Source organism: Protomyctophum parallelum, assembly GCF_964188405.1.
Source record: "Protomyctophum parallelum genome assembly, chromosome: 8".
Lineage (NCBI taxonomy): Eukaryota > Metazoa > Chordata > Actinopteri > Myctophiformes > Myctophidae > Protomyctophum > Protomyctophum parallelum.
The window spans coordinates 39,130,637-39,155,507 of NC_139703.1; the positions used below are offsets into that span (position 1 = coordinate 39,130,637).

The 24,871-nt window shown below is 43.3% G+C and overlaps 1 protein-coding gene across 1 annotated transcript; it reads left to right on the forward strand.

The window, feature by feature from the left end:
- Positions 1 to 17,154: 17,154 nt before the first annotated feature.
- On the forward strand, positions 17,155 to 24,300 carry LOC310863727 (NLR family CARD domain-containing protein 3-like; the record flags this gene model as incomplete). Its single annotated transcript, XM_083772222.1, has 10 exons — positions 17,155 to 17,406; positions 17,946 to 19,791; positions 20,382 to 20,555; positions 20,944 to 21,111; positions 21,312 to 21,485; positions 21,892 to 22,065; positions 22,362 to 22,408; positions 22,700 to 22,836; positions 23,171 to 23,352; positions 24,081 to 24,300. The coding sequence occupies exons 1-10, from the start codon at positions 17,289 to 17,291 to the stop codon at positions 24,298 to 24,300; spliced, it is 3,240 nt and encodes a 1,079-aa protein (XP_083628348.1). The 5' UTR covers positions 17,155 to 17,288.
- Between the last annotated feature and the right edge of the window lie 571 nt (positions 24,301 to 24,871).

Consider the following 24,871-nt stretch of genomic DNA (forward strand, 5'->3'; position numbering starts at 1 on the left):
GACCATGAGCTGTACTGCAGGCCTAGGATGTGATTCTGACTGACCATGAGCTGTACTGCAGGCCTAGGATGTGATTCTGACTGACCATGAGCTGTACTGCAGGCCTAGGATGTGATTCTGACTGACCATGAGCTGTACTGTAGGCCTAGGATGTGATTCTGACTGACCATGAGCAGTACTGTAGGCCTAGGATGTGATTCTGACTGACCATGAGCTGTACTGTAGGCCTAGGATGTGATTCTGACTGACCATGAGCTGTGCTGTAGGCCTAGGATGTGATTCTGACTGACCATGAGCTGTACTGTAGGCCTAGGATGTGTGGAAAATGTATCATCGTCGTCATAGTTCATCATAGCAATATTAACACATCCTCAATAGAGGGTATGCGTGTGACATCATCATCAAACCCGGAAGTTATGCGGGAACGCCTACTGAGAAACTACTTCCTGGCCTCGACAGCCTCATACATCCAAACAGAAAAGTTGTATTTGATTGCATTAAACGACGTTAAACGACATTAAACTCACTTTGTCACTCGATTTGCCACTTGATTTGCCATTGACTTTTGCATGTGCATACCCATCAACATGCACAATATAGTATACATGGGGACATTCCGACTATGTGGCTTCCGCATGCGGTTATAGGGTTTGGGTAATTCGTTATGTGTCAGAGTCAGAATGGCGATGCATCGGAACTACACATATAAAATATGAAAGTCTGAGTTACAGTGCAACCTTAGGTTTTCATTCCATTCAATTCCGCCGGTCATCAAATTATTAAAAACAACAAATGTTGATTGAGCCAATAAGGCATTAGGCCTAAGTAGGTACAGTATAGGCCTAATGAATCATACGATAGCACCGTGTTTTGTAGAAGTCTGCATCTGTACACAGTCACAGTATAACAGAAGTATAGTAGGTATAAGTAGTGTGTTGAAACAGAATTGCAAACATTATTTCTGTGATGTATTTTTTTGTGTGTGTAATTGTCTTTTCAGAATCCATGCACCTTATTTCCACATCCATGATAATTACAAGGAGCTTTATGACAGCCATTATAGTTAAAATGAAGGGGATTTTTTTTCCCATTGTTCGTCTCCCGTTTTCCGAGACAAATGCTTGATCACCTTATACAACGGCATTTGCATGATTGCCGCTATGACAAAGAAGAATTAATTAAAACCCAGACATGAGTCATCGCATGCAGGAACATTCCTGAATCTGGGAACTATATGACTAACAGATATTCAAAGTAAATGTAGCAATACCACATTGTAGGTTATGTCCTTTCTTGTACATTGTACAAACATTGCACTAAAAGTACAGAAGTATTGGCATCAAAATAAGCATAAAGGTATTATATACTCATTGTGGAGAATAATGTTCCATTTCACAAGTTTATTTCCCCAATGTTTTCAAATATTTAGAAAATAGCCCATTCGCATGATTGATACAATGTGACGATGCAATGCTTTTGAGCTACAATAAAATAGGGCAATAATATTCTATATTTACAAAGTTAACTTAAGTTTCCGCAAAATTGCAGTGGAGTAAAAAGTACAATATCTGCCTCTGGGATGTAGTAGTGTAATGGTGGTTTAAAAAAAAAACAAGTAAATAAAATGCACTCTACTTTTAGTAAAAGTATTTAGTTCCTTTCATCCTCTGAGTATATTATGAGCAATCATGAGTGTACAGGTAATTGCAAGGTGCATAGTATCATGAACAGCTAGCATGGAGGCTGGAGCATCCTACGCAAACAGAAACACTTTGATTTGTCATCCTACGCAAACAGAAACACTTTGATTTGTCATCCTACGCAAACAGAAACACTTTGATTTGTATCCTACGCAAACAGAAACACTTTGATTTGTCATCCTACGCAAACAGAAACACTTTGATTTGTCATCCTACGCAAACAGAAACACTTTGATTTGTCATCCTACGCAAACAGAAACACTTTGATTTGTCATCCTACGCAAACAGAAACACTTTGATTTGTATCCTACGCAAACAGAAACACTTTGATTTGTCATCCTACGCAAACAGAAACACTTTGATTTGTATCCTACGCAAACAGAAACACTTTGATTTGTCAGTGACATTTTTTTCCGGAGAATCCGCGGAGGAATCTCAGACGATAGTGAAGACCACAGAGGCAGGGACGTGCACACATAGACATCAAAGGGGGCTTCAGCCCCTGCTCTTTTACCCGTCTGTAAAACAACTGCCCTTACTTCCCAGACCACGAATGCAGCATTTACTATCGTGGAAGAAATGCAAATGTCACTTCTTTCCATGTCATATACCGGAAGGCAGCATTCAGGAGAATTGCTTTTTCTCTGAAGTCTCCTGAACCTGAACGCAGCATTTTGCATTGAACAAATTAGTTTAGAAATCCATGTCGTACACACCACATCTCCACTAGCTATAGAGTGCTGAAAATAGCTGATCTACAAGCTCTCAACGCGTCACGCTGCGACACGTTGTGATGTGGGCTTGTGGTCCCCAGGTGGTCCCTGCACAGAGGAATCCCAGATGAGAGAGTATCTGTGTGGTATATCTGTGCGATGTCTCACACAATGATCAAAGTATTTTTTCTGTAATGACAGGCAACACCTTAAGCTCACGAGTCACGACACTCGTACCACACACGCACGCACGCACGAATGGTGGTTAACCCATTTTGACCTGAGATCAGATTCTAAAAATGTCTTCTACATCCTGACAGTTTTCTGAAAAAGCTATGTTTCTATGTCAGTCGTTCTTCGATTTTTCAAAAATAGCAGACCTACAAGCTCGTAGCGTGCCACTCGGTGGCGTGCTATGAGCTTGCAGGGTACATTTGGTTACATTGTACACTCTCAGAGTTACAGTACATATATCTGTAAGGTCTATGTGTCCATTTGTGCCACTGGGAGTTACTGTAGACCTGTAAGTAATGATGGGAGATTAATCGCCCGGCAAACATATCGGTATCGGACGATTTTAGTTGTTTTTAGATTAATCGGCATCGGTTCGATTCGATTAATCGGTCTGTCTTTAGGTCTTTACAGATAAACAAGCTCAAAGTAACAGCTTGAACAGATCTACAAGCTCACAATATTAAATATAAAGGTATTAAAGTTATATCTGACTTGCCTATAAGCCTGTTACATGTATTTTTCAGAATGGACAAAATTATTATATATTTTTTCTTATTACAGAATGAGATCATATCGACATCAGTAATATCGGTTATCGGCCATAACAGCAATTAATTATATCGGATATCGATATCGGCCCAAAATCTCCCCAGGTGGACCCCCAAGTGGACCCCAGGTGGTCCCCAAGTGGTCCCCAGGTGGTCCCCAAGTGGTCCCCAGGTGGTCCCCAAGTGGTCCCCAGGTGGTCCCCAAGTGGTCCCCAGGTGGTCCCCAAGTGGTCCCCAGGTGGACCCCAGGTGGACCCCAGGTGGTCCCCAAGTGGTCCCCAGGTGGACCCCAGGTGGTCCCCAGGTGGTCCTCAGGTGGACCCCAGGTGGACCCCAAGTGGTCCCCAGGTGGACCCCAGGTGGACCCCAGGTGGTCCCCAAGTGGTCCCCAGGTGGACCCCAGGTGGTCCCCAGGTGGTCCTCAGGTGGACCCCAGGTGGTCCCCAGGTGGTCCCCAGGTGGACCCCAGGTGGACCCCAAGTGGTCCCCAAGTGGATCCCCAGGTGAACATCCAAAGTTGACTCACAGTTGACAGACAGACAGACAGACAGACAGACAGACAGACAGACAGACAGACAGACAGACAGACAGACAGACAGACAGACAGACAGACAGACAGACAGACAGACAGACAGACAGACAGTGTAAAAGGAATGTAAAGTGTAGACACGTGTGCACGTGGGCGTGCGTGTGCACGTGTGACGTTCAGACACTTAACTTTACACAACATAATGTATTGTGCAAGTCAACATTCTTCAATCCACATTTTATATTGCTGCACTCTGGCGCCCTCTATTGACTGAAACATATCACATAACATTTGCGGAAAGTATAGCTTTGAGTTGTGCCTGAAAGCTGAAATGTACCTATTCTGTATACTGTTAATAAATACTTCAATCAATCAATCAATCAATCAATCAATCAATCAATCAATCAATCAATCAATCAATCAATCAATTCTTCTTCTTCCGCCAAAATTCAAAAATAGCAGTTCTGGCTTAACAGTGCAGTCGGATTCTCAGGTCTATGTCAAACGGTGAGGATGCAAAGCCCACAATTGGCCAAAGAGTGGTAGGCCTACTGTAGCACTCAATTTAAAATGCAAACTTTGAACAGACACATAGCCCATAACCGTTTGACCTTTACTCATATGCGTTTCGTCATGCCGAACAACTTCCGTGTTCTGACTTTTGACCTCTGACCTTTAGATCTCACACCATTTTGAAGTATATGAAAAACGGTTAACAACTATCTCTACTCCAGGGATCTTTGATCTCGGGAGTAGATCATTTCTAGATAATTAGTAGATAATTTCTACACACAAACTTTGGACCAATATCTAATGAAAATGTTGGGCTTTTGTTTTTAAGTTTAAAAATCACACCCGTGTGAAGTGAGTGCCCCTCATATATCGTCGTACATCATCATGACGTAAAATAGACACTATATGCCTATTTGCTCAGAGACAATGACGTATAATTCTCCATTCATTGTCAATGGGAATTTAATGTTTGTGTAGGACGGAAATCTACACTAGCAATAGCAATATAGCAATATGTTGGAAAATGACAACTTTGAGCAGGCATAACTGTCTGTCTGTCTGTCTGTCTATATGTTTGGGGTACAAACAGCTGCAATACCACTGGGTGACCTAAAGTGGCACAGTTGAGCAGCCTAAAAGGGCCATTCACACTATAACTGCAGCCAACCAGTGGTGTTGTTGAGCAGCCTGCACCGCTCAGTTCACACGGGTGTGATTTTTCTTATTGATTGGCCCCGTCTTTAAGTTATTGCTGCTTGCCGCTATATTTCATATTTTGTATTGGTGCAAAACAAATTGCACTTGTAATTCATAGTTTGTATTCGTAAAACAAAATGTGCTTTGTGTTTGAACACAAACCAATGGAATTCACAACTCAGTTTGCTCAGGTACAAATGGTTCTAGAAATGCATAATTTTGCCAGGGATTCTGCACTTCTTGCATTGAGACTTGAGAGGCATTTTCCGCTGTCCAAGTTAAAAAAAAATATATCTGGGCATTACTATCTATAAGTTTAGCTATATATCCATTCGTGTTCGTTCACGTGATTGTTTTTCCATGTCTTAAAACAATCTAGAAATACATACATTATTTTTTGAGGGGCGCTATATACAGGTTTAATGTTTGTTATTATTTCAATGTTTGATTTAAAAACGCCATTGACAATGAAGGGAACATTTACGTCATATTGTCCCTCATTACGTCAAATTGTCTCTTTATTGTTAATGGCATTTAATGTTTGTGTTTGCACCGTTTGTTTTAGGGTTTGGGTTATACATCACCTAATCAACATGAGAGGCTGTAATATATTAGTGCCCCTCACTTCACAGGTGTGATTTTTTGTTCTGAGATTCTCCAAAGGTATGTATAATTTATTTCAAATACAAGACAGGTGAGCACTATAGGGACAATATAGGGACCATATTTTTGGGTGAGTGAGCACCAGGACAAATGGGCACCAAAGTGGGCACCAAAACTATCTGCACTATAGGGTGCATGTGGGCACCTGGGGTGGGCACATAGGGGTGGACATAACTGGGCATGCACCTGGGCGAGTGGGCACCTGGAGAGGTGGACACCTGGAAAGGTATAGGCATACTTAAGGGTGGATAAGATAACTCTGAACTCTAAACCTGATGGCTTGGCTGCCCAATAACCCACGAGTCATTTTTGACAAATCCCCATCCTTCGTATATAAACTCACACAATTTCAACACAATGAAACAATTTGAGAAATGATAAAATATGTAGGCCTACTCACCAAATCTAAAACGTATTAGTTACTTATTTGCAGAGAGAGACATTTGCATGACTGTATGTGCAAAGTGCAGCAGTGAAGTGAGTGAACAGCAGTAGCGCAGGCTTTCAGAGAAGTAGGAGGGGAGAACCGCCCTGCTGTGTGCGCATGCGTGAAGAATGGTTCAAATACATTTTACCAAGTTGGCCCAACTCGTTCGACTCTAATGTTCTAGTAACTTAATTTTACTACATTTTTATGATAAAAACTTATTTTTTCTAAATTAACCCAAATCAAACACATCAAGTTAGACATCGTTTTTGACCGAAAGTCCAATTAACTTATTTTAAATTAGTTATAATAACAAGCTGAGAGAAACTGAGTTAGACCTACTCCATATTTCCGCCTAAGCAGGATGATCTGGCCTGTCAAATGTTAGAGTGAAGTACATATTACTCACCCAGACTACCACTCATGTTGAAACTCTTGTGAAAATGTTTTGGCAAGCTTTTTCTCCTGTATGGATACGCTGGTGTATCTGCAGATGACCTAACTGACTGAAACTCTTGACACACTGTTTACAGTGGTAAGGTTTTTCTCCTGTATGGATACGCTGGTGGGACTTCAAGTTACATGACTGATTGAAACTCTTGTCACACTGTTTACAGCGATAAGGTTTTTCCCCAGTGTGAATACGCTGGTGTCTCTTCAGGTGACCCAGATCATTTAAGCTCTTGTCACACTGTTTACAGTGGTAAGGTTTTTCCCCAGTGTGGATACGCTGGTGTGACTTCAAGTGATCCAACCTATTGAAATGTTTGTCACATTGTTTACAGTGGTATGGTCTTTCTCCAGTGTGGATACGCTGGTGTTTCTGCAGACTACCACTAAAACTGAAACTCTTGTCACACTGTTTACAGTGGTATGGTCTTTCTCCAGTGTGGATACGCTGGTGTTTCTGCAGACTACCACTAAAACTGAAACTCTTGTCACACTGTTTACAGTGGTATGGTTTTTCTCCTGTGTGGATACGCCGGTGGACCTTCAAGTAATTTAACTGACTGAAACTCTTGTCACATTGTTTACAGTGGTATGGTTTTTCTCCTGTGTGGATACTCTGGTGTGTCTTCAGAGTACTTAACTGACTGAAACTCTTGTCACATTGTTTACAGTGGTATGGTTTTTCTCCTGTGTGGATACTCTGGTGTGTCTTCAGACTACTTAACACACTGAAACTCTTATCACACAGTTTACAGAGGAAAGGTCTTTCTCCTGTATGGATACGCTGGTGGACCTTCAGATTATCTAACTTTCGGAAGCTCTTGTCACATGTTTTACAGATGTGGATCTTCTTTCCTGAGTAGGTTATCCGATGTGTCTTTAATCCCCCCGGGAAAGTTAAGGTCTTGGTCGGCCGTTGATGAGATCTTTGTCCGTTTGCGTTTTCTTGCCTCTGGCTGGTCACAGAGCTAAGGGGCCGTTGTGCATGCATCATTTGATGTCCATTCATCATGTGACAGTAGACGTCACATTGGTTGCTCTTTACGATTTTAGGGTTGAAGACAAGAAGACCACTAAAGAACAGAAGATCAGGTGCTGTAAGAGGTTGCCTTATATAATCTCTCCTTTCTCAATTATCTCTCTCTCCTCTCTGCCTCTATCTCTAGCTTCTGCTCACTCTCTGAACGCTGGTTTTCTAGCTCGTTCTGGGAACATGTGTCACTAACCGGCCCTCGCTCTTGGTCACATGTAAACAGTAATAGCGTCTTTACTCTTTATATAACCTGAGCATAGGTATCACACAAGACAATCCATTGCCATGCATTCATGCAAGCATATAGCAACCACGATTTGTGCAGGTGCAAACTAAACATAGGCTGCACTTGTTCACCTTGAACAGTTTCCCCACATTTTATCCTCCTTGTATATTGCATGGTCCATTTGTCTGCTGTTATATATCAACTATTTCCAGTCCATGCTGTGACTGGATATGTCCAAGTTCAAATGCACCATGCTATTGAGAGAATATTGTAGAGGAAGTATGTAAAAAAAAAAAGAAGACAATTGGTGTATAACTTCAAAACTAATAATTCAACGCCTTTCTGTTAGAGGCCAATTGTTTTTTTTGTTTCATTTTTTTCCCCCATGTTCACAATTTTATATTAATAGTTTAGGATGATTATTTCAGTACTTACATACAGTCAGATCTTTTTTTTTAATTAGCACCATCAGAACCTTCAAAGCAGCTTTGCAATGTATGATGTATGAGTTCAATTTATTTTATGTTGTTTGGCACTATCTAGTGGTGATTGTGAATAACTGCAGCTCATAGAGAGGACATTCCATTAAAATCCACTAAACTGTCACAGTCTGCTCCTCAACAATGTTTGGACAAATTTGTGTTATTTCTTTTTTTTTTTTGGGGGGGGGGGGGATAATTCTCTCCTGGTCTTGTTTGTTTGTGTGTTGAGTTTTGTTTAATGTTTAATTTGTTTCTGTATTTAGTCTTTAGGTCTTCTAATTAGTCTGTAATTTCCCTGGTGTTTACCCTCGTGTGTTTGAATCGGACTGTTTCGAAATGTTTACATTCCGAGGACGAAAAAGTCCTTCTGCACACCTACAATGTACGTCGGATAACTGGAACTGAGAAGTAGAGAAAAAATAATCCAGCACTCTGTCTTCACTTGAGTTAGATTGATTGAGCAACGTTTCGGTCGTTCAGACCGTCATCAGGCGGCCTGTTACACCAGTGCGTTACAGGGCACATTTCCGAACGCACCCTAAGTATAGACTTAAAACCAATTATCTCTCTAGGTCGTCCTCAGACGAGCCCTCCATCGTCGTTTCCAGTCATCCCGGCTCTCCATACATCTGGCCAGTTCGTTGGTACTTTGTGCTCCTGCGTCGTTCTTGAGTGTATGTTGGCGAGGGACGTCCTCGTGACCGGCTTCCGTGTGTTGGTTCCCACAGCACTATAGCTCTTGGTGTCTTTGGCAGTGTCCTGCTTCCTAAAGAGGAACACAAACAAAAATGTAAACAAAAATGAAATTTAACAATCAGACCAAAAAACTACTTTCTGGCCTTGACAGCCCATACATCCAATCCACTCAATCTGCCATTCACTATATGCATGCGCATACCCTCTATGGTAGATTGACTACTAATCATTTCCTAATAAAAATGACTCGACCAAACAAGCTGGTGAATTTCCCCCTCTTGAGATAAAACTCCCTTTTTCTGTTGAATTTCTTGACCTCCAACTTGTCAGTAAATTACTACATGATGGTCAACATAGGTCACCAGGTCATTCAGTTCACCGTTTCTCAACTAGTAAAGACATTTAAAAAAAACAACAACTAAAAACCACCTGTTGAAAACCCCTGCTTTATCCAATGTACACACACACACACGCACACGCGCACACACACACACACACACACACACACACACACACACACACACACACACACACACACACACACACACACACACACACACACACACACACACACACACACACACACACACATGGTGATGGCACCATGTGTAAAGGAGCAACTTGGACACTCAGGCATGAAGGAAGCATGAGTTCAAGTCCGTTGCTCTCCCCTTGTCCCCCATATATGGGGACTAGGTTGGCGGAGGGTGTGTAGAGCCCAGGATCACATTAGATCCCACACGGGCAACCCAGGTGAGAACCATCTGGTGCCCGCTGACATTTCCATGTGGGTCCCATATAGTTATCCCACCTGGCTCCCACATAGGCAGCCCACCTCTAAACCATTATGGGACCCACGTCGGTGTGCTGGCTGGGTGCCTAAAAGTACAGTACTTGTTAAACAGGCCAGCTTCTATAGTTAGTGCTCACTGCATTCGCAATCACATCCCCCATGTATCCCTGTCAGAAAATGATTCAGGAAGAAGAAAAAAAAACTAAAGTTTACCCCTCGGTGTGTGTGTGTGTGTGTGTGTGTGTGTGTGTGTGTGTGTGTGTGTGTGTGTGTGTGTGTGTGTGTGTGTGTGTGTGTGTGTGTGTGTGTGTGTGTGTGTGTGTGTGTGTGTGTGACACTGATTTATTGAATATCCTGACTGTCTGTCTGTCTGTCTGTCTGTAGCAAGAAGTCACACACCGTCTGTCTGTAGCAAGAAGGTAACTAAATGTTAAACTTAAACCTTTATGTAACCCAGCCAACATGGCAACCCGCAAATGGCAACCCATGTCAACTGTCAATGAAGGCAGTATAAAGGTGACATCAGTTCCTACACTCCTCACTCCCAGTCCCACCTCATGCAAGATGGCCGAAATGTTTGGCATGGCAGCAGCAGCAGGTTCCTGTTCACTGTGACAATCCTTGGTTACTCTTTGGTGAGTTATATAGGCTTGGTGTCTTAACTTGGATCAACTGGTTAACTGTTTGTTTATATTGAAAGTATTGATCTATGAATTGACCTTTTGGTTTAATAATTAATATTGATGTATTATATTATAATATATATATATATATATATATATATATATATATATATATATAAAATAACTTTAATTTTATTTTCTAAAAGCATGCATGTAATGATATAAACTGTTAATAGAAAAATGATTAAAGATTCAATACTGATCACATCGAACTCTTTACTCATTTAATATATTTACTTTTATTTCTTTGAAATGATTCTGTTTGGGGAACTTGATCTGTGAATGAATGCCACTGAGGAGTTGTGTTATAACAAGGGTTAAGGTAGCTGTTCCAATATGGCTTTCAAACTCTTGCATTTCAATATCTCCTCTTAACTCTTGAGACAGTGTACAAATGGACAGGGTCCATTTGGTTCCATTTGTACACTCTCAGAGCTGTAATGGTTAATTTGGTTAAACATGTTACAGACCTGTCAGGGTAAAATTGGTATTGTCACGAACTCCCAATACAATGTTGGGCTTAAAGTTAATTCAAAGCTGAAGGAAAAACATTTCAAAAGTTGGGGTGAAATGTATATTAACGTATAACCTTGGGGGAGGGATGTTAAGTTGTAAAATGTGGGTTGGGCTGACAAGGCTATACAGCCACATGTGTTTCTAATGTGATGTAGGCCTACATAAAACTAATGACACTTATCTTTTCTCTTCAGAGTCACGAGACCAGTGGTGTAGGCAGCACCAGGCCCTGAGACGAGCCATCTCCGTGGGCCCCGCAGCCCCACCAATTTAGCCTTCCGAGGACCCCTACCCTGGAGGCTGGAGCCCATGTAAAGTTTCCCAGTTCGATGCCCCCCTGCACAAGACATTGAGGTAGGAACTGTAAGCTACGCTATAGCTGCTGCTGGGAAGAGCTGCTTGCTGCGCAGTGAGTACAAATCTTGTTTATTGTCCTTTGCTGTCGCTGATGTGGTTCTGCAGGGTACAGTGGGTACTGATGGCGTTTCTCTCGTTTGCGTTTGCGTTCCGGCTTCCTGCGGTTGCGTCACGTCGGGCTGCCTGCTGTTGCGCTCGTTTGCGTTGCGTCTTTTGCGTCGACTGCCACAATTTATTTTTTTCATTTCACCATTTCCCCTAACTTGTGGACACCGCCTGTCATTTGCAGAAGAAAGTGATGGTTCACGGTAAGGATCTGTTTTTATATTCTTTGCTGCTGGTAGGGTAGGGTAGGGCTCCTACTAGGGTAGGTTTTTGCGTTGCATCGCAAACGAAGCACTTTGGCACAGGCATGGAGCTCCTGGTTTACTGGGATGGGGTTCGATTCCCTGCTGCGCCCTGCTGATTACATTTAATCTGTTAAATGAGCATCCTTTAGCACAATAGAGCTTTAACCTATGACCTATAAAGCATAACATGATGCTAACACCAAAAGGGGTTCCCGCCCAAAATGGGTTGTATAGCGCCTGGCCTTACATGCAAATGTTAAATGGCTGATCTACAAGCTCACAACACATCCCACAGCGGCGTGTTTTCACTGCCGTTACTGCCATACTGAGAAAGTAAAACATAGATGGAAATATTATGGAGATACTTGGGTTTATATGCCTGACAGTGTTTGTTTGTTTGAAATAAATCCAAGCGTGTATAAACGCTGCAGTGATATATTTCACCCCGTTGAACAACCGTTGACGTTATGCCGTTATTTAGTAGCAGGGAGGGTTAATTGTAAACATTGACATGTGCGCACCCACGGGAAAAGTAATTAAAATAAATGCCCCAAATGTTCGGGTACCTATGAAGCACTGTTGCAGGACGCCCAACAGCAACGTTTCACCATGGCGTTATTATACAGTAGTATGGATGTTGTTGATGTGAATACTTCTATTCCTCTTCGGAAAAACGCCGACATAACAGTCCTCAGTGGAGGATCGCTGATAGTAGGGGTTGTTTGTCCTGCTTAGCAACGGTATCGGGGCAGGTGCGCGAGCGGGTGGGGCTTACCGCAAGGTTTATTGGCTAATTTGGGCCCTGTCCAGACCCTGAGCAGAGGCTTTTGCGCTGGTTCGGGACAAGTGTATATCCCACAGACTCAAGGCCGGGCACTGCACTCCCTGTGGTGTGGAACGTGTGTCAAATTTGAAGTCGGTGGGGCAAACAGTTCTCGAGTTACTTGGATTACACATGTACAGTACGTATGTACAGGTACACATGTACGTAAACGTGCAGAGACGTGCATGGTGCATTTATGGTGTAGTGTGTGTGTGTTTTCCAGACAATTGGACTCGAGTCATAGTGACTCGACTCGAGTCTGACTCGAGTCGCATATTTGACGACTTGCGACTTGACTCGGACTTTGAATGTAAAGACTTGCGACTCGACTCGGACTTGGAAGGTAAAAGACCAACGAGACTTGAGACTCGACTCCGACTTGCTAGCCAATGACTCCCGACTCGACTCGACTCAAGATGACTCGTGACTTGTTTTGTTTCCGAGCATACGGTATTGGCAGCATGCTGCGCATATGCAAAGCAACTCCACTCGCACACTAAGGCAAAACATTTATTTTCACCACACAGCTGCAGTAGATTGAAAAGTTGCTTCCTACCTTTGAGTTAGTGTTGCTGAAAGACACCCAGATCCAATTGTATATTCCATATTTCCATATGTACTAACTAAGTGTGAACTATAGTGTCAACACGGAGGCATACAGTGACAGTTGTGAGCATGCGCAGATTGCACTACCTCTGCTAAAGCGTAAAGGGTACAAAACGGCCATTAGGGGGAGCCATAGTACAGTGAAATACAGTGGGGAATATCTATTGATTCATTGATTAAATACTTTATTGGCAGAAATGTATCAGTATAGGGTACAGTCAAACACTGATCAAAAAGGGATCACTGAAAAAAGTCCTTGCTGTCTTGTTTCCATTCGGTCCTGGGTAATCAATTCATAATCATGACAAGTCACATGACAAATAACAAAATTCAAATTATCATAAAAAATAAGATATGTATGCCTGCAGGTTGGGGAACAAAGAAGGGCTTATAAGGAGGTGGGGGTAGTCACTAGACATGGGTGGGGGGCAATCTTTTTTTATTGATTTGTATTTAATATAAATACAGTGGAATACCGAGGTATAGGTTATCAATACCGTACCGTACTGTAAAATATCATACCGTGGCATGCCTAGACTTGACACAACCTTGTGACTCGACTTGTGACTCGGCTTGACTTGCCCACAACAGAAAGACTTGGGACTCGACTTGGACTTGGGACCAAATGACTTGGGACTCGACTTGGACTTGGGACCAAATGACTTGGGACTCGACTTGGGACTCGGACCTTGAGGGTTGGATTGACTTGGGACTCGACTTGGACTTGGGACCAAATGACTTGGGACTCGACTTGGACTCCGACCGGAGCGACTTGAACAATTGTCTGGTGTTTTCTGCACACACTGTTATGACACAGGTCTTACCAAGTGAACTTTAGAGCATGCATGGTGTAGCTATACAGGAGATGGAAACATGTTAATTATTTAAAGGATGGACAGAGCTGTGTCGTGTGTGTGTGTGTGTGTGTGTGTGTGTGTGTGTGTGTGTGTCACGCTGTGCTCACACAACTTGTTCGTGCAAGTTGAGCTTTGTGCAGAATATATATACCGTATATAAATTAGGGGGCTAGCGGTGCTGAGCCTTCTCGTGGCGGCCCTGTTTTCACTAATTTTACAGTACCGTACACTTCTCAATAATTCGTCATTTATTCTAATTGTTGTTATTGCAATTTATGAGCTGCGTCCGCTTCCCGCGTTCGCGCGTCTAACTTGTAGGATAGTGTAAACCTCTGCATGCTTTTACACTCTTTGCTGGCAGGTGAAAACAAGGGCCTTGTGACTTCATGTGTACCAGTGGACGCATGTGGTAGTATATACACCAGGGGTCTGCAACCTTTTTGAAACAAAGTGCCATGTTTTTAGTTTCTGGATAGTCAGTGTGTCACTTTAATGACACCACACCACAATTCCAACATGTTTTGATTGTCCACGAATATAACCTTTTCCCTTGTTAAATATTCTTTCACATTGTTAGATTGATCATTAGACTCTTAGCATAGGCCTCCGATCTCCCACCCCCAGTCAGAGTTCAGAGTTTTAATGAATGTAGAATGATGTGCAGGATGTCATTTACATACAAATATGAGTGAATTCATTTATTTGACTACATTTCTTTTATTGTTTATTTACCGGTAATTGTTCATTTTAATTTATTCCAGTGTGCCAGTGATCACCCTCCTTTGTGCCAAGGTTGGCACCAGTGCCAAAGGTTGCCTACCCCTGCATTAGATGATTGATGGCACATATGTTTTGTTTTGTTCCTCCCCACCAGAATAGCATAAGGGGCTTTCTATTCCTGAAAAGTTTCCTCTGTAGTTAATGTTGCCTGCCTTTATTGTCTCGTCTGTGATTATTAGTTTTCTCCACCTGTGTCCTGTTAGTCTCCTAGCCAATACCTGCGTTGATTATCAGTTGAGTTCACCTGTGTCCTTTTATATTTATACCCCCCTGTTTCCTGTGTTTCCTTTACAAATAAGGTCAGGAACATTGCCATTAGCGCTGGAGACTGGAGGACTGGCAGGTTTAATGCCACTCCTGAGGAAGAGAGATCTTGCCTGTTCTGTGATCTTGTTGAAATTGAAAACGAAGTTCACTTTTTGTTTTACTGCTCTAAATATGACGACTTAAGGGATATTTTGGTTAATAAGATGTCTTATATCTGTGGGGATTCCCTAGATTTCAATGACTATGTAAAAATGGAGATATATTTGCCAAAGGGACTTTTGTTGTGGAAGATTTTATTTGTCAAGCTTGGGAAAGAAGACAGAGTACTCTGATTTGTAATATAATGAATTATGTAATGTAAACATGCTGTAAATGCAATTGTGAAATGGTGTCTTATAAACCCATGAGGGTTGGGCACATTGTGGATTGCAGGACACGGAAATAAATAAACAATCAATCAATCAATCAATCAATCAATCAGTATAGTACAGTACTACATTGACATGTTGCGTGACTGCGAGTCTCATGTCTCGACATCAGTTCCTTACTTGTGGCTTTATTAGTTTAGTCAACTCTGCCTGATCATCCTTCATTTGGGTTCTATACATGTCGCAAATTGTGATTGGCCAGGAGAACGAGATGATGTAGGATGTAACACAAAATATTGCCCCCCCCCCCCGCCACACTTCCTCTTCTCTGTAGCTCATAATCACAGTATTTTTTAACCTCACTTCTCTGTCTATACAAATCACTTCTCTGTTGGACTACCTCTTATTTCATCAGAGGAAGAAACACATGGGAAATCTTTGACACTGCTCCAACGTTTATAGGTTTGGTGTAGGGACACAGACCCAACACTTCTAGTGACGATTACATGAGTTAATATGTTGGTGTTTTTAGGAATAAAATCCTACCTGTTATGATTCCTTCATCAGGTCGTTTAATGGAATAGACGACGTGCTGATGTGAGTATATATGCGTTATTTATTATTTTTGGTGAATGAAACATTGAAAGTATTTTGACTATATTATATTAGGTTCAAACACTGTGAGTGATTTGACTGATACAAAGAAGCTGTATTATGTGTCAATAATCACATCACACTAATATCATTGACATAATTTGTTGTTTGATTACTAGTAGTGTCATGGCACTTTGAGATTTACCCAAATGTAATAAATAAAATCCATTATTATTATTATTATTATTAAAACCCATACTGTCCTAACTTGAGATTTGAAGAAAAAAAATAACAATTTAAACTTGTATAGGGCCTTTCATGCAAACCAAGGACATTTTACATCGACAAAACACTAACTAGCTGCCAAAAGCCTTGTGAACAAGTGTTGACGCATGGTAAATTGGTAGGCTACTGATACCACTGATTATAGCTGTAGATTTATCATTCATTAATTAGTAATATAGAAAAACCCCAGTATATTTTCTGCCCAAAAAGTGCATTTTATACAAAACTGTCTTTGTATTGGTGAGTAGCGACATCATTATTTTCCATGGGCGCTAGCCCCTCTCTATATATACAGCTCTAGTGTCGATTTAGTCCTAACACAAACATTAAATGCCATTGACAATGAATGGAGACGAGCATTTCGGTCCTACACAAAGTTAATTCCCATTAACAAGTGCGTACACTTCACACGGGTGTGGTTTTTATTTTTTGCAAAAGTATGTTGCTCCATCTCTCTACTATGATGCTGTGAGAGAGAAACAGGAAGTGAACTGCATGAGTTGTGTGAATGTTGAAACAATCTCTTCCACTGACACACACGCACGCGCTCACACACGCACGCGCACACACATGCACGCCCGTGCTCTTGCACACACGTGCGCACACACACACACACACACACACACACACACACACACACACACACACACACACACACACACACACACACACACACACTTAAAACCTGCTGACACCAACTGCACTGCCAGTGTTGCAGTTTGATTTTTTTTTGTGGTCACAGACTCACTGCTGTATAACCTGAGAAACAGGAAGGGAACTGCATGAGTTAGTTGTGTGCATTTTGAAACACTCTCTTCCACTGACACACAACAAACACACACGCACGCACGCACGCGCGTGCGTGCGTGTGGACCATGTGAACTGAACTTGGTCTTCTCATTGGTCCACGCAGCTATAGGAGTCATCGATGGCGACACCTAAAGAACAACTCCTGAAAACCCTGGAGGACCTGGGCGGTGAGGAGCTCCAGGTGTTCCAGTGGTTCCTGCTCCAGGGGGACTCCTCCTCCTCCACCGGCCTCCCCTCCATCCCAAAGAGCCGCCTGGACGGCGCCGGCCGGCCCGACACCGTGGACCACATGGTCCACACCTACGGCTCCGATGTCCGAGCCCTGAAGGTCACCCTGGACGTCCTGAGGAAGATGGACCGGAATGACCTGGTGGAGACTCTGTCCAACACTGAGATGGTAGCCAAAGGTATAGGCCAAGGGGAAATTAAAACGGGTATATAATATTTAATAATGACCTATGGAAACTCCAGACATTATGAACTGTTTCCACCAGAGCTATGTCTTCAAATAAAGAATAGTTATAGCTTATTCTGACATCATTAATTAGAATGGTAAAGCTTTGGGGCTCCATCTTGCGCCACCCTTATCCCTTATCAACTTATTCGCCATTTTTTACTATTTTGAAAATCATTTTAAACGTTGTGAGCTTGTAGATCAGCTATTTGAACTATTTTAAAGGTTTTTTTAAAGTAAAAATAAGTACAAAAAAAGTACAAATAAGTTTAGGAATAAGGGTTAAGGGGTGGCGCAAGATGTAGCCCATAGACTTTCTGAGATGTGTATACTGCCGTCACCTTTTCAGCACTCATAAAAACACATACTTTATTGGCAATACAATGCACATCCCCAGCTCTGGTTCCATGCTAGCCAAACCATTCAACACCCACCACAATTTATCAAACCAATAGACTCTTCAATAATTAATCTAATTCGTCGTTTTTCCAGAGCCTCCAGAACTCATCCTTCAGCTCCAGAACATCCTGCAGTCCAACCTTCAGAACCGGTTCCTCTGTGTGACCGAGGCTCTGGCCAAGAGGAAGGACAAGAAGCATCTCCACGACATCTACACACATCTCTACGTCGTCGACGGAGTGCGTGAATACATCGTCTTTCAGCACGAGGTCACACGGGTCGAGACAACGATGTCCGGGCAGACGGCGGCGGCGACAGATGGAGCCATCCAACCCGTCGACATCTTCCGACACCCTTCTGGGAAATACGTGCCCATGAGAGCGGTGCTGACCATTGGCATTGCGGGAATCGGCAAAACCTTCCTGGTTCACAAGTTCATCCTGGACTGGGCGGAAGGGCGAGGTCTCCGAGACGCCCACCTCATGTTCCCGCTCACGTTCCGCCATCTGAACACGCTGAAGGCGGAGAGGTTCAGTCTGGCCGAGCTGGTCCGCACGTGTGTCAGAGAGAGCATCGACATCAAACTGGAGCAACTCAATTCTATCTTCGCCGCACTGCAGTTGTCAGGAAACGACAACTACGACAAGAGCCAATTCAAAGTTGTGTTCGTTCTGGATGGATTAGATGAAAGCAGGTTTCGCTTAGACTTCACCACCGAGGACCATCGGCAGATAGACGTCTCAGAAGCGGCATCGGTGGAAGTGCTGCTGACCAACCTCATCAAGGGGAAGCTGCTTCCATCCGCTCGTATCTGGATAACCACACGACCTGCAGCAGCGGCTCAAATCCCCCTGGAGTTCATTGACAGGGTGACAGAAGTGAGAGGGTTCGCGGATCCCCAGAAGGAAGAGTACTTCAGGAAGAGATTCAGTGACGAAGACCAGGCCAGCAGAATCATCTCCCACATCAACACGTCGAGGAGCCTCCACATCATGTGCCACATCCCAGTGTTCTGTTTCATCACTGCCATGGTTCTGGAGCAGATGTGGAGGACGGACGGAGGTGGACCGATCCCCAAGACGTTGACTGAGATGTACGCCAAATTCCTGGCATTTCAGCTCCAACAGGCCCAGCTGAAGTACGACACGCAAGACATCAGGCGGAAGATGAAGTCACTTGGAAAACTGGCGTTTCAACAACTGCAGGAAGGCAACCTGATTTTCTACGAAAAGGACCTGAAGAAGAACGGTATCGATTTCAACGAAGCCTCGCGGTTCTCGGGTGTGTTCACGGAGATCTTCAAGGAAGAGCAAGAGCCAAACCAGGGCAAGGTTTTCAGCTTCATCCATCTGAGCATGCAGGAGTTTCTGGCTGCCGTTCATGTGATCACGTCACTCATCAACGACAAAAAGAACGCCATGGACGTGTCACAGTGGGGCGTTCGGCACGTGAAGGTGCTTTTGAGGAAGCCACCTGCGGCAGAGGTTTACCGGAGCGCCGTGATCCAGGCCCTGCAGAGTCCAAACGGACACCTGGACCTGTTCCTTCGCTTCCTCCTCGGCCTCTCGCTGGAGTCCAATCAAATCGCACTGCAGGGCCTGCTGAAACGTACGGACAGCAGTCCGCAGACCAATGGGGAAACGGCCGAGTACATCAAGCAGAAGATGAGGGAGGGTTTGTCCCCAGAGAAAAGCATCAATCTGATCCACTGTCTGAACGAGCTGAACGACCATTCTCTGGTGGAGGAGATCCAGCGGTACCTGTCCACCTCAGGACGGCTTTCTACAGACAAACTGTCCGCCGACCAGTGGTCAGCGCTGGTCTTCGTCCTGCTGTCGTCCGAGAAGGAGCTGGACGTGTTTGACCTGGAGAAGTACTCCGCGTCGGAGGAAGGTCTTCTGAGGCTGATGCCAGTGGTCAAGGCTTCGTCCACAGCTTTGTAAGACACACGATTCATATCAGTGGTGGCAAAAGTACTCACATTCTTTACTTGAGTAAAAGTATCAATTACTGCAAAGTAGAAATATACAAGTAGAAGTCCGGAATTAAAAATATACAAAAGTATTGCTATCAAAATGTACTTAAAGTACAAAAAGCTGCTTTCAAGTTTCAAAGTTTTCAAATTTTGTATAAATTGTATACAATGCGTCACATTGTGAGCTTGTAGAACTGCTATTTTCAAATGGCCGGAATGTATATAGGGTTGAAGTGGTTTATTTGTGTTTTGTCATAATAATCAAAATCTACAAAGTAACTATAGTCACAAAAGTTTTCAAATAAATGTAGGGGAGTAATAGTAAATGTATTGGAAATACTCAAGTAAAGTACAAATACCTCATAATTGTACTTAAATACAGTAGGACTTAAGTAAATTAGTTACATTCCACAAGTGGTCAATAATGTTCCAACATTCCAACTGTGACACTATACCTGTCAAAGATAGTGTGATTGCTGACTTTTCAGTATAGAGCTCAGAATAGGTCTGATCTGATTGGGGACAGAAATGACTTAATACTATTCTTTTACCAGGCTGAGTGGCTGCAACCTGTCAGAGACATGCTGTGAAGCCTTGGCCCCGGTTCTCAGTTCCAACCCCTCGTCCTTGACAGAGCTGCACCTCAGCAACAACAACCTCCAGGATTCCGGGATAAAGTTGCTGTGTGCTGGACTGGGCAGCAACAACTGTAGACTGGCTACCCTCAGGTGAATATATGAAGTTGCTGTGCAACTGTAAACTGGCTAGTATACTCTCAGTGTCAGTCAGTAGTCCGGGTCAACACACCATCCTCGTCTGTGTACATAGTAACGTTAGTGACCACATGACTAACAACTTTGACATTTTAGTAGCCCGTACTGCACTTTGCGGGGAAAAAGGTCTAGAAATTAGAGTGCTAAGAAAACATTAGAGTGTTTAACATGGTCCGGATTTGGCTAGAATGTCAGCTGGGATAACTGGAATGAGACGGCAGATCAGTGGTGAGATTGTAGAGTGTAAAGAGACGGCATATCTAGTCCACTTGTTCCCAGGTTGTTCCCAGGTTGTTCCCAGGTTGTCAGGCTGCCTGATCACATGATGTCATGTTCTCTGCAGGTTGTCCGGCTGTCGGATCACAGCAGAAGGCTGCTCCTCGCTGGCCTCGGCTCTGACGTCCAACCCTGCACATCTAAAAGAGCTGGACCTCAGCAACAACTGCCTGAGTGATGCAGGGTTGACTCGGCTCACCGCTGGACTGTCCATGGGGAACGTCGCCATCCTGAGGTCAGTGGTAGGAAATCTACTGGAATTCTATTGTAAATGTGTGCATCTCAGTCTGTCTGCCATGACTCAAACTATATGATTATTAAATCACAGCACAACAAGGAATGAATGAATGCATGAATGCATGAATGAATTAATGAATGAATGAATTAATGAATGAATGAAATATATATATTTTTATTTTCCATTAATGTTGTCAGGTTGAGTCGAACCAACCTCACAGCAACCTGCTGTGAACGCTTCTCAGAGCTTCTCAGCTCAAACCTCTGCCGCCTGAGAGAGCTTGACGTGAGCAACAACAACTTACGGGATGCGGGAGTGAAAGTCCTCAGTGGCGGACTGCAGAGTGACCTTTGTAGACTGGCGATCCTCAGGTCAGATGTCCTTCTGCTTATAAACTGTAGACTAAGTGCTATAGTACTATAGTATAGTATTATAGTACCTATACTACTATAGGTCACTATTCTTTCTGTTTTTTTTAACTGTACCAGACTACTAGGTCACTATTATTTCTGTTTATCATACCAGGTTGACAAATGGAAAAGAGCCCTTTGAAAATAGCCGATCTACAAGCTCACGATGAGCCGCCCAGTGACACATTGTGAGCTTGTAGATCAGCTAATTTCAATATTTGGTTTGTAGACTGTAGAGAGAGGAAAATAAATTACATTTAAGCATCAGTTAGGGTTTACTTTAATTGAACCAGTCAGGTGAGCATTGATGGAGGGATGACAGCAACTTGTGAATGAATGAGTAAAAGTTCTATGATGTTCTGTGCAGGTTGTCAGGCTGTCTGCTCACAGAGGAAAGCTGCTCTTCACTGGCCTCAGCTCTGAGGTCCAATCCTTCCCACTTGATAGAGCTCGATCTGAGCTACAATCACCCAGGAGGGTCCGGGATGACCGAACTCTCTGCTGGACTGGAAGACCCTCAGTGGGGACTGGAAATGCTCAGGTCTGCTGTTTTCCTCATGTCATACTGTATCTTTGGTGGAAAGATTTACATATTTGCGTATCCCGTTAATATGCACATAAGTTGCTATAAAGTCAAATGTATAATTCAGGGGTGGCGTGGATGAGAAGGTCCCTAACAGTAGCCTGGCTAATAAGCCAATAACGGCTGATTCGGTCTGGCTTATTAGCCAGCTAGGCTACCCTAACAGGACATGTCTTTGTCTCATAGTATGTTGAATGTACAAAGTAGATGATTCGTGGTTTAAACATGTGTTTCTGTGTTGCTCTTCGTTCCAGTGTCGATCATGGTGGAGCGCTGATGATGCGACTTGGTCTGAGTAAATGTACGTACGTATGTGTGTGTGTGTGTGTGTGTGTGTGTGTGCGCGTGTGTGCGTCTGCGTGTGTGTGTGTGTGTGTGTGTGTGTGTGTGTGTGCGTGTGCGTGTGCGTGTGTGTGTGCGTGTGCACGTGTGTGTGTGCGTGTGAGTGCGTACGTACATCAATTGATTGTAATGGTGCAACTTATATCTCCTTTCATATCACAATTCCTGGTGTGTTGATGTTGCAGATCTCGGCACGAAACGTTGAATTCATCCACTTATCAATATTGATTATTATGTTGTTGTTCCTCAGACGTCTGTGAGCTCACACTGGACCCGAACACGGCACACAAAAACCTCTGCCTGTCTGACGACCGCACGGCGGTGACCAGGGTGGACCAGCAGCAGCCGTACCCTGACCACCCGGACCGCTTCGACACCTGGTACCAGGTGCTGTGTTAAAACCCATTCTGAACGGGAACCCCTTTTAGTGTTTTAAGCATTACGTTATACTTTAGCTATTGAAAAATGCTCTACGAGCTTGTAGGTCTGCTATTTTTGAAAAAATCTTAAAAAATGTGGCACACATCTTTGAATGTATATTCTTTCAGAGCAAACGTTTTTAAACTCAAATCTTTGCTTCTGAGGGGTTCCTGGAACAACATATTTTCAGGTTGGGGGTCGACCCCACCACCGAAAATCCAGACTATGTATGAGCCTTAAGACAAAAATGGTGTGTTATTCAAAAGACTAATATTGTGAAAACATGATGAACACTGACCAGGTGCTGTGCAGCGAGGCGCTGAGCGAGCGCTGCTACTGGGAGGTGCAGTGGAGCGGCTGGGTGCGCATAGCTGTGACCCAATGGGGGATCAGGAGGAAAGCGGAGGAGGGGAACCAGTGTGGCCTGGGATACTATCCCAAGTCCTGGAGACTGTCCTGCTCCGGGAGCACCTTTACCGCCAGGTAGGGGTCGTTGTGTGACGATGCTATGCAGTAATCGAATTTTTTTTTTTCAAGAATCGAAGTATGTGGGGGACTCCTCATGCATATGAGAAAGCATGAGGTGATAGTCCGTTGCTCTCCCCAGGTTGGCAGAGGGGGTGTAGCGTCCATGATTAGTACATTACATGATTGACACTGGGTGAAAAAAATGGGTTGCAAAATCGTGGAATAAAAAAAAGAAATAAAAAAAGTATATTGATATGTAAACAGCAGTATCGTATCGTATTGTTTTGCAATGCAAATCATTATTGAATCGTTTTTTTTGCAATACACATTGAAATAATCAATTACCGGTATATCGATAGTACTGTGTTAAGCAATTTTAAGAGGGGTTTAATTATTACATTTACAAGTGTAGCGATATGGAATTACATTCCACATCGCTACACTTGGTCTATCGATAAGTGTGTGTATTCATGTGTTCATGTCAAGGTGCGGGATTGTCCATGTGTTCAAATATAATGTATTTGCCAGAGAATCACTGTGTTTACTTAATATCCATAATAATACATGTTTCACACATGTTTCACACAGATTACATTTCTTTGCAAAATAGTTACTGTATTGATTTTAAATCATTGAATCGTATCACAATAATTGTGTCGTATTTATATCGTTATCCATGATGTATCGTGATGCATATCACAGCGCTGTTAAAATGTATCCTTGCACCCCATACTGCCATGCAGGCACAACCTGAAGGACACCCTCGTCCCCGTGTACAACACCTGCAACAGAGTGGGAGTGTACCTGGACCGTCCCGCCGGCACCCTGTCCTTCTACGGAGTGTTCTCCGACTCAATGAGACACGTGCTGCACACCTTCCAGTCCACGTTCACTGAGCCTCTGTACGCTGGCTTCTGGCTGGGGTTAAACTCCTCCCTGTCTCTGTGTACAAACTGTAGGTAAAGCTATACTAGCAGGGGCGTCATGCTGACTTACCGTGCACCCTAGTGAGACTGGTAGTGATTTCTACCTGTCTGGAATGGCATTAAAAGAATGCAAAGAGACCAAATATATATAGGTCATTTTATAACAAATGACCTATCTGATGATAGAGATATCTTTAGACAGCGGTGTAAACTGTATGCTCAAGCCAACACACTCATACCATACGCAAGTTTAATTTCTGCTCTGTTCCTGTGAAAATCTCACTTTTTAAAGCTTATTGTACTCCGCTGTACACTGCCCACTTGTGGCGACACTACAAAAAGGGCAGCCTGCAAACAATGACAGTGGCATATAATGACTGCATGAGACTGCTGCTCAAAGCCCCAAGATGCTGTAGTGCCAGTCAAATGTTTGTAGAAATAAATGTACCCACTTGCCCTGCTGTGCTACGAAACCTGATTTATGTGCAAGGTTAACAGACTCTGAGAACAGCATCATTGCATCACTTTCTAACCCTGCTAAGAGCTCTGTCGACTATCATCTAAGCTGTGGAGCCACTGGCGTTCTAGCCTGTATGTACAAAGATAAG